Here is a 14,462-nt window from a genome sequence, read left to right on the forward strand (position 1 = left end):
GGTGTGTGTGAGAGTGGGGGGGCTGTGAGTGTGGGGGTGTTGAGAGTGGGGGGGCTCTGAGTGTGATGTGTGTGTGGTTGGGGGGACTGTGAGTGTGGGGGTGTGTGTGGGTGGGGGGTGTGAGTGTGGGGTGTGTGTGAGAGTGTGGGGTGTGAGTGTGGGGTGTGTGTGAGAGTGTGGGGTGTGAGTATGGGGATGTGTGTGAGTGGGGGTGCTGTGAGTGTGGGGATGTGTGTGAGTGGGGGTGCTGTGAGTGTGGGGATGTGTGTGAGAGTGGGGGTGTGAGTGTGGAGTGTCAATATGGGGTGTGTGTGAGAGTGGGGTGTGTGTGAGTGGGGGGGCTGTGAGTGTGGGGGTGTGTGTGAGTGTGGGGTGTGTGTGAGAGTGTGGGGTGTGAGTGTGGGGTGTGTGTGAGAGTGTGGGGTGTGAGTGGGAGTGTGGGGTGTGAGTGGAGAGTGTGTGAGTGGGGTAGGCTGTGAGTGTGGGGATGTGTGTGAGTGTGGGGGTGTGTGTGAGTGTGGGTGTGTGTGTGAGTGGGGGGTGTGTGTGAGAGTGTGGGGTGTGAGTGTGGGGTGTGTGCTAGAGTGTGGGGTGTGAGTGTGGGGTGTGTGTGAGAGTGGGGGTTGTGAGTGTGGGGGTGTGTGTGGGTGTGGGGGTGGGTGGGGGGGGGGGGGGTGTGGGGGGGGGGGGTGTGGGGGGGGGGGGGGTGGGGGGGGGGTGGGTGGGTGGGGGGTGTGTGAGAGTGGGGGGTGTGAGTGTGGGGTGTGTGAGTGTGGGTGTGTGTGTGAGTGGGGGGGCTGTGAGTGTGGGGATGTGTGTGTGAGTGGGGGGTGTGAGTGTGGGGTGTATGTGAGAGTGGGGGGTGTGAGTGTGGGGTGTTTGTCAGAGTGTGATGTGTGTGTGAGAGTGTGGGGAATGGGCCTATTACAGAGGGACCTGGAAGAAGACAGTTCTGTGAACAGTGGGAGAACTTGGGCATTTGTGCGTGTGGGCCAGGACAGGTGGCAGAGAAGGGACAGGTGGCAGGTGGGTGGAGCCCGGGGTCAGGGGAGTGACACAGTTTCCTCTGAGACCAGGGGTCAGGGCTGCGGTCAGTCTAGGTGCAGGGTGAGGGCCCAGACCGGTGGTAGTTCAGGCCCGTCTCCTTTCAGAGAGTCAGCCCCAGATGCCGTGGGAGGCGTGGGGTGCAGGGGCGAGGCAGGGGGCGCTGAGTGTGGCCTGGCCGNTCTCCTTTCAGAGAGTCAGCCCCAGATGCCGTGGGAGGCGTGGGGTGCAGGGGCGAGGCAGGGGGCGCTGAGTGTGGCCTGGCCGGGCCAGGAGAGGAGCGGTGTTTGTGTCCCTCGGCGAGGACCAGCGGGCTCGGGCCCCTCGCGCGCCGTGCTGCGTGGTCCGGTGCTTGGCCGAGGGCGGCCGCGGCGTGGCGGTGCCGTCCCTGGGCCCTGCGGCTCCCCTGCCTCTCGGCCTTCCCCCCGGGCCTCGTCGCCGTCCCCACGGCCAGGATGCCGATCCCGTCTTCAGTGTCGTTTACCTAAAAGTCGCCGTGTGTCTGCTTGCTCTCTGGACAGATGACAAGACGTTCCAATGTGAGATGTGTTTCAGATTCTTCTCCACCAACAGTAACCTTTCCAAGCACAAGAAGAAGCACGGGGACAAGAAGTTTGCTTGTGAGGTCTGCAACAAAATGTTCTACCGCAAGGACGTCATGCTCGACCACCAGAGGAGGCATCTGGAAGGTGAGCGCCGCCGCCCTGGGCGCCAGCCCGCCGAGCGGGGACGGGGGCGGTGCAGGCGTCTGCCCCGCCTCTTGGGGGGCAGTTGGCGCTGCCACCGACCGTGGAGTTCGGCTCGGGCATGGAGAGGTACCGGCGGGGCTTAATGGTGTCTTAGCGGGAACACTTGGAGACATCCTGAATGTTCCACGGTGGGGAAGAGTTAAGGAAACAGGACTCTCTATAGGATTGAATGCTGTGCCGTCCCCGAGAGCATTGTTCTCAGAGTCTTTTACTATCTTGAGAAAATGCTTTTGATATGACAGAAAGGGAAAAAAACAGCGTATGAAATTGGGTCTGGGGTATACTTTCAGCCTCGTGCATGGAGCAGAATGTTCTGGGCAGACCTGTGGGCGAGGCCTTACGTAATTCCTCATGCTGTCTGCGGGCCCCGGGTGGCCCATGCCGTCTGCAGCAGGGGTGCTGGAAACTTCCATCCATGTGGGGGACTGACAGGAAGCCAGCTGCAAGGAGGAAGGCGGGGGTCTGTGGGCTCAGCAGCGGGGTGGTATGGGGGTGCAGCATGATGAGGGGTGAAGTAGGATGGAAATGGGGGCATGGCCATGCGGGACAGACAGGAGCTCCGAGTGGGAAGGCACCTGGGTTGCCAGGTGTGTGTTGAGTGCCCCCGCCCAGCCTTTCTTAAAGGACCAGCTCAGACAGACCCTGTTTAAATTGGCATTTTTGTTGTGATCATCCTGATTATTCCCCTAAAAGCCTCTTCTCCCTTGCGGACCAGCCCTCCATAAGCAGCACTTACTGACCAGAGCACCTTTTTATAAAAGTTTGAAAAGAATCATTTGATAAAGAATTACAAATAAAGTACGTGCTTGTTGAAAAAGAAAGCAAAGTTGTGTGTAAAGTGTAACTGTCGCACACAAATGTGTGTGTATAGGTACTGTCATGCCTTTTCAAAGTAAGACGAGTCCCAGCCTATTTAAGTTTTGCCCCCACTTCTCTGCCTGGCTGTTGTTCATGTGGCTTCAGGAAATCCACCACTGTTTTTCTCTGTGACCCATTGGGTGGTTCGCTTGGGCCTCTCCAGCCACACTTGCTGGCCACTTGGTGCCTGGATGGCCCTGGGCAAACCACTGTGCCTCAGTTTCCCCCATAGGCTGGTGGATGGCTGAGCCAGCCCCTGCTCGTAGAGCCCCAAGCCCTAAGTGCCAGCTGCCGACGGTCCTGCTTGAGTCAGTGTCTCCTGACAGGCATCTGGGCTGCATTTTACAACTTGATTTTACCATGTTTTATAGCCGACACGCGAGTCAAATTATTTTCTGCGGGAATGAACTAACGTGTCTCGTGGTTTTTCCCTTTACACTGGAGCATAGTCTCAACCACTGCTTCAGCTCTGGAGCACTTTATGCCACCAGGAGACTTTGGGGAATGATGTATTTTCACATCCCGTTGGCTGGGCTCTGCATTCACTCTGTGGGATGCGGGAATGTTCCAGAACGGGTCAGCGGTGTGGAAAGAGACTGAGTGAATTTCTCTCTTTTAGTGAAAGATTCCCTGTCTCATGCAATCTTCTAAAAATCCGATTTGATCCCAGTTATGAACAGTTAGGTCTTAAAACCATAAGGAGTTCATTGTCATTTGGCTTTTCTCCCTGATCCTGATTGACCGATTAAATTTGCAAGGATGAATATTGCTATCTTTTTAGCAAAACATGTCATCTTTAAGAATCCTACCTTTGCCTCGAGCCCTTGGGTTTCAGGAAACTCCCTTCTTCAGCATTAGCTCAATGTAGCTTATCTGTACCGTCAAACCCCAAACCCCCGCTGCCCTTGTATTTTCACACATTTCGGATGCATGAACTGTGTCGCTGTTGCCTGTGGGCATGCCAGCCAGCTCTTTCCCTGGAGCCCGTAGGAGCAGTGGTCCCCACGGCTGCGTCCTGTGCTGGGGGTGCCGCTCACCCACTCATTGGTGCCACCGGCCCTGCCCCCGCTGTCCAGGCAGCCACGCTGGCTGAGTGGCAGGTGCCCGGCCCGGCGCAGGGGTGCGCCTGTGTATTCACTCTCTCGCTTGGGGGGCGGGCATTCCAGGAGTGCGGCGGGTGAAGAGGGAAGACCTGGACACCGGTGGCGAGAACCTGGTCCGCTATAAGAAGGAGCCCTCGGGATGCCCCGTGTGTGGCAAGGTAACGTGCCGTGCTCCGAACCAGGGGCCCCACCCTGCCCTGCAGCTGACGCTCAGAGCTCTACCCATGGAGTACCGGGGGAGAAAACACAGACATGGGTCATCGTGAGTGCCTCGTGCACTCGTGTCGTACACCTGTCATTGTTGTCTCGTGCCGTTGAGATGCGTCTCCCGTGAACGAGCTGAGAAGTGACTTCTCCACTGCTGGTCTTCCCCTTGCCACCGTGCTCCCCCCGAGCCTCTCCCGGTGCTCGCCCTCTCCTTAGCGCCCCTGACACATGTCCTTGTGGTAGAGGACAAGAGTGCAGGGCACCGAGGACGTGGGGAGTCCCGGGGCCTTCCCTCTGCCCCATCAGAGCTGGGCTCTGCACTTCTGTGAGAGAGAGCACTGACCCGCCCAGGCAGGACAGCACCCTTACGGGCAGGTGCCTCTGAGGCAGGCCATCTGGGGCCACATCCGGCAGTGCGGGCATCTGTCAGCATTGTGCCGGGGACCCCGTCCTGGCACTGCCATCCGGGGCACATCAGGTTGCACGTGAAATGGTGCCGTTCTTTGTGGGCGAGCGCCTTGATCTGGATGGAAGTGTGGCTGCCTGTTCCTCAGAATGCCTCACATCCCACGACTCAGGGGTTAGCAAAGATCATCCGTGTCCCCAGGACTAGAACTCCTGTCCCTCGCGTATGCAGAGCGGTCCCTGGGGCTCCCACGTGACTCTGTGCTGCCACAAGGGGGCGGTGTGTGACCACCAGCCGGCATCCTGGCGGTCTTGCTGACTCTCAGCGGCACACAGCCCCCAAGAGCACAGGGCGCTGGGGATGAAGCCAGGGTGCACCCCTGGTCTGCACACTAGAGAAGCGAAGGCCGCCAGCAGGTGGCCAGCCAGGACGAGGCCCAGCCTGCAGGCACACGGTACAAGTGCCATTACCGCATCTTTTGACCTTCTCAAGAGAGAAAATGGAAATCTGTGTTTCTGTGTGAAATTTCCTGACTCCTTTCAAACCACAAAGCAAACAGGTCTGCAGGATGGAAGGACCTGTGAGCCCCATGTTGGGCCTCTGCCCTGGAGCTGTGGGTTTGGGGGCCGGCAAGGCTAGAGGGAGGGGAGCGGTGTGGGGGAATATTCTCAGGAGCCCTGGCAGCCAGGCCCAGCCGTGCACGGGGCAGGGGCGGACCTCCTGCTCTGCTCACCCTGCCTGCTCTCCACCTGGACAGAGCCCATGTCCGTATGTCCTGCTCACCCTGCCTGCTCTCCGCTAGGGCAGAGCCTGTGCCCATGTCCGTGTGTCCTGGTCAACCTGCCCACTGATCACTGGCTCTGGGGGATCCTGGGCACCGAGTCCCTTTGATTCCTTTGGGAGATCATGTTCGTGAAACCAGCTAGCTCTGTGACTGACATTCAGTTTTATTCAGTGAAAATTCATTGCATTTGCATAGATGGTCTAGACCCAAAGCGGAAGAGCTAGAATGTTTCTAACAGTGAATTTTTGGCTGCTTCCAGTGACTCTTGTCTTTAACCCTGTCTGCCTTGAGAAGACAAGGATGTTGGCTGACACCTGCTGCCTCTCCCCTCCCCAGGAGTCCTGCCTTCCCTACCTCTCCAGTCTGCTTCCCACCCAGCATCCCAGAGCTGTGGTCACAGGGTGGTTGGCCCCAAGTCCCCTGAAAATCTGGAAAAGAGATGTCCCATGAAAACGCTAGCCTCCCATTCCTCGTGAATCGTTTCCCTTCATTCATCTCTTGTGTTCTCCTGGAGCGCGTGGGGTCGGACAAGCTAGAGGAGACCTGCTGTCTGGGTTATGTGGCCCTTGGGACTCCAGACGGATGCTCTCAGACCAGGGGGGGCCTGCAGGTGGCATTGGCTGCTGTCCCGGCCCTGGAGCTCTTCGCCAGAGGGCACGGGGCCACAGCATCCTAGCCCGGCCCCAGCGGACGAGTAGGGGGCTGCGCATGAGCCTCCATGCCCATCACACTAGACCAGAAACAGTGAGATGGGGGAGTTGGCATGAATTGTGCCTGAAGCCCGGTGCCCAGACTGACGGTGGCACTCTCCTCTGGTACCAACTTCCAGAAGATCACGGCCCTTTCTGTGATTCACTGGCTTCTTGAAAGTCCCCGTCCTAGGGAAATATTAAAGCAAGCAAATAAAATGGAGCCGGGTCCCACTGGTAGTAAAGATGAGAGGACAGTTGGTTCTGGAATAACATGTAGGCTCGTATTTAGACGCTCGTTTGCTCACATTCACCGGTGACTCGGCCCCGAGGTGGGCACCGGGCGGTGTCCGGTGCATCCCTGCCTGGTTCCAGTGTGTCAGTCCTGCCCCTCTGCCCACAGGTGTTCTCCTGCAGAAGCAACATGAACAAACACCTGCTGACCCACGGCGACAAGAAGTACACCTGTGAGATCTGCGGCCGCAAGTTCTTCCGCGTGGACGTGCTCAGGGACCACATCCACGTCCACTTCAAGGTGCCACCCCGCGCCGCCCTTGCCTGGGGAGCTCGCGTGGCAGCATGGCAGGCCCTTGTGCTCAGCACCCTAAAATGCTTGTCCGCTTGGCCTCTCTTCGGATGGGCTTCCATGACCCTCTGTGGCATCTTGGGCCCCAGCGGCAGGGCTCACCTTACAGTTCCCCCCTTCTGGGTGCTTCCTGGTGAGGACCGTGAGGAGGTGGTGGGAGCCGGGGGCAGTGAGGATTCGGGGTCACCCTTAAGGGCAGAAGGGCCGATCCATGGAGCAAAGGAGGAGATCCTAGGTGGTACCAAGGCCAGATAAAGATGGCGAGCACGCGCCCTGGAGATGCACGCCCGCCCCTGGCGCAGTGACCATTCCCTGGCGGTTCCGGCCCCGGGTGTGGGTTGGAGTTCACTGGGCAGGTGGGAATCAAAGGCAGGAGGGTGGGAGGCCCCCCCAGTGCAGGGGCTGAGGCATGTGGACAAAGGAGGAAGGGCCCAAGAGTGTCTGGGAGCCTCGGCCAGGGTTGGGGGAACTTAGACCTCAGGCCACCCCCACCTGAGCCTCAGAAATGGGGGCCCTGAGACCTGCCATGGAAGGACAGTTTCCTGAGGATTAAATTAGACCCAGCGGAGGCGAAAGGCCTGGCTGGTGTGAGCACCCGTGGAGGCTTGGCGCCCCTCAGGTGCTCGTCCTCGGGCAGCGTTCCTCCGGAGTGTGCTGCTATTTCTCTGCTGATGGAAAACAGGGGGACTTGAGTAAGAAACAGAGCAGTAGGCCCTTGTGAAGACCTGCCCTCTGCTTCAGGAGGGACAGGGAAGAGACAGGATAGCAAACTTTCCGAAGGAAACCCATCCACTTTTCTGAGAATCCTAAGTTTTGTTTAAAAATGAAACTTGGCCAGCGGTGTGCGTGACCCTGGCGGCCTCTGCTGGGAAGCGGGCAGTGTCGAGGAGGGCGGACCACAGGTCTGCTGCAGCCATCGGGGGTGGGGGGTAACTCCGAGGCAAGGCCTCCTCCGCTCCGCGCTGGCCGCTGACCCGCTGCATGGCCCCCTCTCAGCTGCTCATCTGGGCCTCTCTAGCCTGTGATGTGACTAGCGGAGTGTTTCTCACAGTCTTTTTCAGAGCAGTGAACGGAACTTTAGGGTGACCCTTGCCAGGTCACATGGAAAGAGGCCTCAGAGACGACCGATCCCATCCCACGGGGCAGGCACCACCATAGCGGTGGGGGACCCTAGCGTTCCCCAGTCCAGGCAGTCCCGGGCCAGGCTTGAACCCAGGGATGCAGGCAGAGGCCTGGTAGGCTTGGCTGCCCCCCGCCCTCACCCCTCGGAGCACACCAGCCCCAGGCCGGGCAGAAGTGTGTGAATGCGGGCAGGAGCCTGGCGGGCTTCCCGCCGGGACATGGGGTGCGTGCAGGGGCCCAGGGAACCCCAGGCGAGGCAGCAAGCAGGCCCCGGGTGGGACTTCGTTTGGCGGAGAGGCGCTGCCTTCTCCGTGTGCGGCAGTCCCGTTCCTGCTGGGGCGCGACTAACGCGTCTTCGCTTCTGCGACCCTGTGCTGCAGGACATCGCACTGATGGACGACCACCAGAGGGAGGAGTTTATCGGCAAGATCGGCATCTCCTCAGAAGAGAACGACGACAACTCAGACACGAGCGCGGACTCGGAGCCTCACAAGTACAGCTGCAAGCGGTGCCAGGTACCTGCCGCCTCCCACCCCGGCCATCGTCCTGCAGAGGGAGGCCTGGGGGGCCGGCCCGCACCCGCGGCTCCGCGGGTGGGGGTGGGGGGTTCTCTTCACGGGACCACAGTCTCTGACTGGGGACCGGCCTGCAGGCGGCCGAGTGGCTGACCCGCGGGGGGACCCGTGGCTGAGGGCCGTGCTGCACGTTTGCCACAGCTTCTTGCTGGGTGAGCGCTGGTCCCCGCATTAGGCTTCACTGCTCGGGAACAGGGAGCTCGCGCTCTGTCCAGCCTGGGTTCCGTGTCATGCATGAGTGGTGGCAGCTGTGTGCCCGTCACGGCCCCTGGCCGGGCCCCCATCAGGGTGGGTGAGAGAGCGGAGGTCAGGTGGGGCGGAGCCAGAGAGGGCCCAGGGGTGGGCTGGTCCGGAGGGCAGGTCAGCTGGCGTCCACCTCCTGCTCTCGCCCCCACTCTGCACTTTAGAGGCATCCCTTTTCGTGCGGCCGGGGCGCCTCGGCGCTCGGCGGGGCCGTCCCCCATGGGAGGATGGGAGGCCGGGTGGTGGCGTGAACGCGTGCCCGTCGGCAGCTCACCTTCGGCCGGGGGAAGGAGTACCTGAAGCACATCATGGAGGTGCACAAGGAGAAAGGCTACGGCTGCAGCATCTGCCACCGGCGCTTCGCCCTGAAGGCCACCTACCACGCGCACATGGTCATCCACCGCGAGAACCTGCCGGACCCCAACGTGCAGAAGTGAGGAGGCCTCCCGGGGTGGGGGGGGGGCACGGTGCCTGCAGGGAGGCAGGTGCTCTGACGGGCGAGTCCGTCTCCTCGGGGAGCCCCGGGGCCGGGTCCTGAGGGAAGCATGCCCGCCTCGTTCATCCTGTTCATTGTCGGCCCCGTCTCCCTCACCCCCCTGGCCTCACAGCACAAGTCGGCCGCATCACAGAGTAACTGTGATTCTCAGCCTGCCTGCAGAACCCGCAGAAACCCCTTTTCCCCACCGTAAGCAGGTTCCCGGGACGCCAGCCCCGCATCTGCTGTAGCCCGCAGTCGGCACTAGGTTCGGGCGTGAGCAAGGGGCCGTCCCATGTAGAGGCTGGAGTAGCCGGCTCAGGCTGCCTGACACGGGGCCACTGGGCAGCCCCAACAGTGACGTGTACTGTCTCAGTCCTGGAGGCCGGAGGTCCCAGACTTAGGGGTGGGTGGGGCTGGGTCCTTGGAGGGAGCAGCTGTTCTGGGCCTCCGTCCTTGGCGGGTAGACCCTGCCTTCCCCGTGACCTCACGTGGTTTTCCATCCATGCCCATCTGTGTCCTAATTTCTCTTCTTTGTAAAGATACCCGTCCTACTACCCTGCCCACCCTGATGACCTTGTGTCTCACGTAACGACCTCTGTAAAGACCCTGTTTCCAAATGCGGTCAGAGTTGAGGTACTGAGCGTCAGGGCTCTGGCCTATGGATTTTGAGGGGCACAGTTCAGCCCTCTTGGAGGTTAAAATCCTCGTGTCTCTTGCCCTCCATGTAGCCTCTTTTTTGCCTCCCCTTTGCTGAGGAAGGGGTCGGGGAGTGTGCACCCTGCTGCTGCCAGGCCCGCCCTGAGCTCCCGTCCGCTTGCAGGTACATCCACCCGTGCGAGATCTGCGGCCGCATCTTCAACAGCATCGGGAACTTGGAGCGGCACAAACTCATCCACACAGGTAGCGCCCTGCCACGGGATCGGGACGGGACCGGGGTGTCCCCGTGCTCCCTGCTCCCGCACTCACACGCGCCTCCTCCATGCCTTTCTCTGGCTTCTCCCGTCCTTGGGCCCTTGCCACCGCTCCCGTCCCCAGCACGGCCCCCGACCCATGGCCCCGGGTCCTGGGGGACTTTCCCACTGCCAAGGAGCCCACAGTAAGCTTCCCTGGAGGCCGAGGGAGCACCGGCTGCGGCATGCTATGCTCCCGCCACCACGCTTCTCTGTCACTGCCCTTGTGCGGTGACCATGGATGCAGGTCCGCGCATTGACCCCACGCCGTGACCACGGGTGCAGGTCCCCACGTTGACCCCGCGCGGTGACCACGGGTGCGGGTCCGCGGGTTGACAGTCTGATGCACTTGTCGTTCAGGTGTGAAGAGCCACGCCTGTGAGCAGTGTGGGAAGTCCTTCGCCCGGAAGGACATGCTGAAGGAGCACATGCGCGTGCACGACAACATCCGGGAGTACCTGTGTGCTGAGTGTGGGAAAGGTATGGGGATGTGGGGCCGGGCAGGCACAGAGCTGGGAGGGTGCAGGGGTTGGGGGGGTGCGTGGGGCGAGGCTGGGGGCCCGGGGCTGTGCGGCAAGGGAAAGTTACATATGGGAGCGTGGGGCCAGACGGGCATGGGCTGTCACCTGCGATCACAGCCAGCACCTCGGATCTGGGGAGCCCAGACTTGACTCGTTTGTGTCACAGAAGGACAGGATGCGAGGACAGTGTTTCAGTGAGAAGTTAGAGGACAAATAGGGTGGTCTGCAGGGCAGAGAACATGAGTTCAAGGCACAAATAAATCATTTTTAAAGTGCGGAAGCAGCCCAGCCAAGGGTTGTCTGCGGCACCAGATGAGTCTAAGAACCGCTGTGTGTCTGCGTGCATGTGCAACATCCCCAGCTCTCACCGCCTGCTGACTGGAACCAGCTACGTGTTAAACAGCGGTTTATTGTGACCAGTGATGACTGTGACCTTCAGTTTAATCAGGTGAACTTAGTTGAATAATAATAAACTTCTTAACAAGATATCTCACATCTGTCAGTAAAATGAGGGGGAAAAAGTCATCCTACTACGTGGTAAATTTTTAAGCCATTTCCATTTAAACTCAGAGTGGGCACTGAGGTCAGAGCCACGTCTTACAATGTTATGTACCTGGTCGTATTAGAGGTGTGTTTAGTATTAAGTTTTGTGATTTCTTCCATGAATTCTGAATGCTTTCACAAGTGCTGGTGTTAGTACTTGGGCTAACACGTTATTTCACACACTCTAAATCATTGGTATGGTCGTTTTGCTTTCAGATTATAGTCATTACCACATACAAGCAAATGCTTGTGATTATCTGTTTTTTCCATACTTTGCTTTTTATTTACTTGGAAATTCACCTTAGAGAGTTTTCATGTCAGAATAGGTAAAGCTGACTTAATTTCACTCTCAGAACTGTGATAGGGTTCTATCCTGCAGATTCCAGACCCTTTTACTTCTATAGTGAGGGCTTTTTTTGTGTATAGTCTGCTTTCATTATAAACAGTGTTGCAGGAAACATTCTTGCATACTGTTATTTCACGTTTGTTTCCTAAAAATCCTAGACCTGACTGGGATTTATTCAGGGGAGAGACTGTTAGGAGTGACGTGAGTCCTGGCCCCAGCAGCAGTTTCGGTGAGCAGAGAGGGGAGGAGTCAGGAATCGCAGGAAAATACCTTGTTCAGAACCACTTGGCATGCCGCGAAGTACTTGGGACGGGCCTTGCGGAGGCAGCTGTGTGGCCTGCATGAAGAAAGCAACCAGGCATTTAAAGATGTAAAGAGGGCCAGCCCCGTTCCAGATTTGGGAATTCTACTAATTTAAAAAACCAGCAGCTGGTGCAGAGTAAGTTGTAAATGTGATGCAGAGTGAATCCAAGTCCCAACAGAGAGAGGCTTAAAATTTCCACGGGGTGGAAGTCATGTTTATTTCAAAAATGTTGGCAGATCTTTTTTAAAATGGAAAGAGAAGCATGGTTTGTCACCAACGCGGGCTGTGATGGGGGTGTCAGAATGGGGAGGTGAACTCTGTTGTCTTTCCTTCTGTGCATTTTCTTTTTATGAGCATGCGTTATTTGGTGAGGGGGAATCAAGTTCATTTTAGATGCGTGTGGGAGAGAGGTGCAGGACTGGGGCAAGACAACAGGCATTGGTTCTCTTCCATTCATCTACTCTGCCACGAACCCATCAAGACCAGAGCCAAGATGCCGCCGTGCCGGGGACAGCCTGGGGGCAGCCGGTGCTGGCGACGGGAAGGAGGCCGGCACACACTGGTCGTCTTTGGGTGGGAGCATAAACTGGTACAGTTGGGTCGGGCTGTGGGGCGCTGTTAGCTGCAGTTGGAAATGTATCTTGTTTATTTTTGGTGCAAAGATCTAATTGCAGCTTAAACATAGTGTAGCACTCTTTGTGACAGAGAACAGCTTGAAACACTGAGCGACTCTTTCCGTTGGCCTCAGGGCCCTTGCACTGGCTGTTCCCTCCACCAGGAATGCTGTTCCCCCAAGTAGCTCCCGGCCCCTCCCACACTTCTTCCAGATCACTGTTTAGATGCGTGCTCTGAGGGGACCCCCTCCGTCCCACAGGATGAGCTCGCTTTTGCGTCACTTCCATTCCTTCTTTTCCCGTCCCTGCTTCATTCTACTTCTCTCCCTCCCTTCCCACGTGGCGCCTGGCCTCCGTTTGGCCCTTTCCCTGTGTAGCTGGGGCCTGGCTTGGTGCACAGCCCAGCCTCTGGCACCTGGAGCAGAGCTGGTCCCGTGGCGGGCACTGGCGTGGCCGGTGCCTGTTAATGGACAGACACCAGCTGGGACTGGTACTTAACTGCTGAGAGCAGCGTGATGGTGGCTTTGTCCCGGCCGGGCCAGATGTCGAGGCGAATATCATGGCAGCACAGACCAAGCTGACTGCACCGTGGAGGGGCCGTTCTGCGTGACCCAGCACGCTCAGCAGGGTCCCCGGGTGCCTGTGTGACCTGGCAGCGCTGCAGAGGGCCACCCTCAGGGCTAACTTCTTGTCACCGGTAGCTTTTCCCTGAGTGTGTGGGATTTTGATGATCAAAAAATTAGAAATAAATTTTTAAGGGGAAAACGCTTTTCTGAAGTCAGCACTGGGCCTACCTGTGTCTTCCCATCCTGTCGCCTTGGAAGCTGGTTCTAGTGGACGGTCATTTCAGAGACTTCTGCTCCCTCTGCTGGCTCAGCTGTGCCTGTTCTCTTCTCACAGCATACCCGGGCCTGGGGTTCCTGCAGGCAGAGTTCGGCCAGGCCTGGGGTTCCTGCAGGCTGGGTTCGGCCAGGCCTGGGGTCAAGTAGGCCTGTTTCAGTCAGGCCCATGGTTCATGCAGGCCCAGTTCAGCCAGGTGTGGGTTCCTGCAGGCCGGAGTTTGGCCAGGCTTGGGTTCAGTAGAGGCCAGAGCTGGCTGAGACCCACCACAGTCACCAGGATGGGACTCTTCAGGCACAGCAGTTCTTTTGCTGCCCTTACCGAGGGCTGTGCGAGGAATAGTCTGCGCCTGCCCCATTCCGTAGCCCCTCCAGGCCACTTTCTGGGTGGTGCTCAGCGAGCTGTCCACGGCCTCTCGGCTGGTTCAGCGTGCGTCCTGCAGGATTGGACGCAGTCGGCTTTGTGCGTGCAAGCCACCGCCCACCTGCTCTGCAGCGCCCTCGCCCACACTGCGGGCCCACCAGCCCTGCCCCCGCAGTGCTGCCTACCTAATTCACACCTTGTGCCAGGACCCCCGCCGCTGACTCCCGCCCCTGTACCGGCACCCCCCCCCACCGTGCCACTGACTCCTGCCCCTGTACTGGGACCCCCTACCGCTGACTCACAGTCTATACCAAGGTCATCCCTTCTCGACTGGCCCAGTTAGTGAGGTCATAGTTTATTTCATCTTCTTTAGCATAGGTACGTTTAACTAAAGGCGGGTTGAAGGTCCGCGTCTGCACCATAGAGCATCTGACTTCCGGAGGACTGATTTCTAGTCTCTGTGTTCACACCGCCTAGCGCCCCAGCAACTCAGGCAGGCTAACGCCCCCTCAGAGATGACTCAGCTGTGTCACAGTGCTCTGATTTGCCCCGTTGTACTGAGCACTGACCCTCAGGTCTGGGCAGGCCCCTGATAAGGTGAGCTGTCTAGATATGGACAGTAATCTCTAAGGGCCTCTGAGGGCATAAGTGCCCATCTTGCCACTGGTGGAGGGGGTCCTCTAGGAGATTCACCCCCACGCCCTGACCCCCACTTCTCTTGTTCTACACCCACTGAGACCTGTGCCTGCCCAAGGGCCCGGGTCACGGCACCTGTGGGGGGTTGAGGCACTGGGTGGGGAGGGGTACATACTGTGGGGGGTGGTCTAGGTGTGGGGTGGGGGTGCAGGCACTGTGGGGGGTGTCCTGGCCCAGGGTAGAGGGACAGGCACTGCTGTAGGTCTGGATCATGGACACTGGGGATATTAGGGTGCAGGCACCATAAGGGGTCCTAGATGCAGGTACTGCGGGAGGTCGGGGGGGGGTACGGTCACCATGGGGGGTCCTGGATGCAGGTATCCTGGGCGTATCGGGGTGCAGGCATTGTGGAGTGTCCTGGATGCAGACATCGTAGGGGGTGTGGGATGTGGCACTGTGGGGGTGTTGGGGTGCAGGCGCCATGGAGGGGGCGTGTGTGGG

At 58.9% G+C, this 14,462-nt stretch overlaps 1 protein-coding gene across 1 annotated transcript in view; it reads left to right on the forward strand.

Moving 5' to 3' along the window:
• PRDM15 (PR/SET domain 15) overlaps positions 1-14,462 on the forward strand; it is an 89,384-nt gene that overhangs the window by 39,340 nt on the left and 35,582 nt on the right. The window contains exons 12-19 of the mRNA XM_034653833.1: positions 1,566-1,733; positions 3,818-3,912; positions 6,244-6,375; positions 7,929-8,063; positions 8,636-8,799; positions 9,665-9,744; positions 10,155-10,274; positions 10,589-10,729. Coding sequence (XP_034509724.1) covers positions 1,566-1,733; positions 3,818-3,912; positions 6,244-6,375; positions 7,929-8,063; positions 8,636-8,799; positions 9,665-9,744; positions 10,155-10,274; positions 10,589-10,729 — 1,035 coding nt within the window. The remainder of the gene's footprint in view (positions 1-1,565; positions 1,734-3,817; positions 3,913-6,243; positions 6,376-7,928; positions 8,064-8,635; positions 8,800-9,664; positions 9,745-10,154; positions 10,275-10,588; positions 10,730-14,462) is intronic.

Source organism: Ailuropoda melanoleuca, chromosome 1, assembly GCF_002007445.2.
Source record: "Ailuropoda melanoleuca isolate Jingjing chromosome 1, ASM200744v2, whole genome shotgun sequence".
Taxonomy (NCBI): domain Eukaryota; kingdom Metazoa; phylum Chordata; class Mammalia; order Carnivora; family Ursidae; genus Ailuropoda; species Ailuropoda melanoleuca.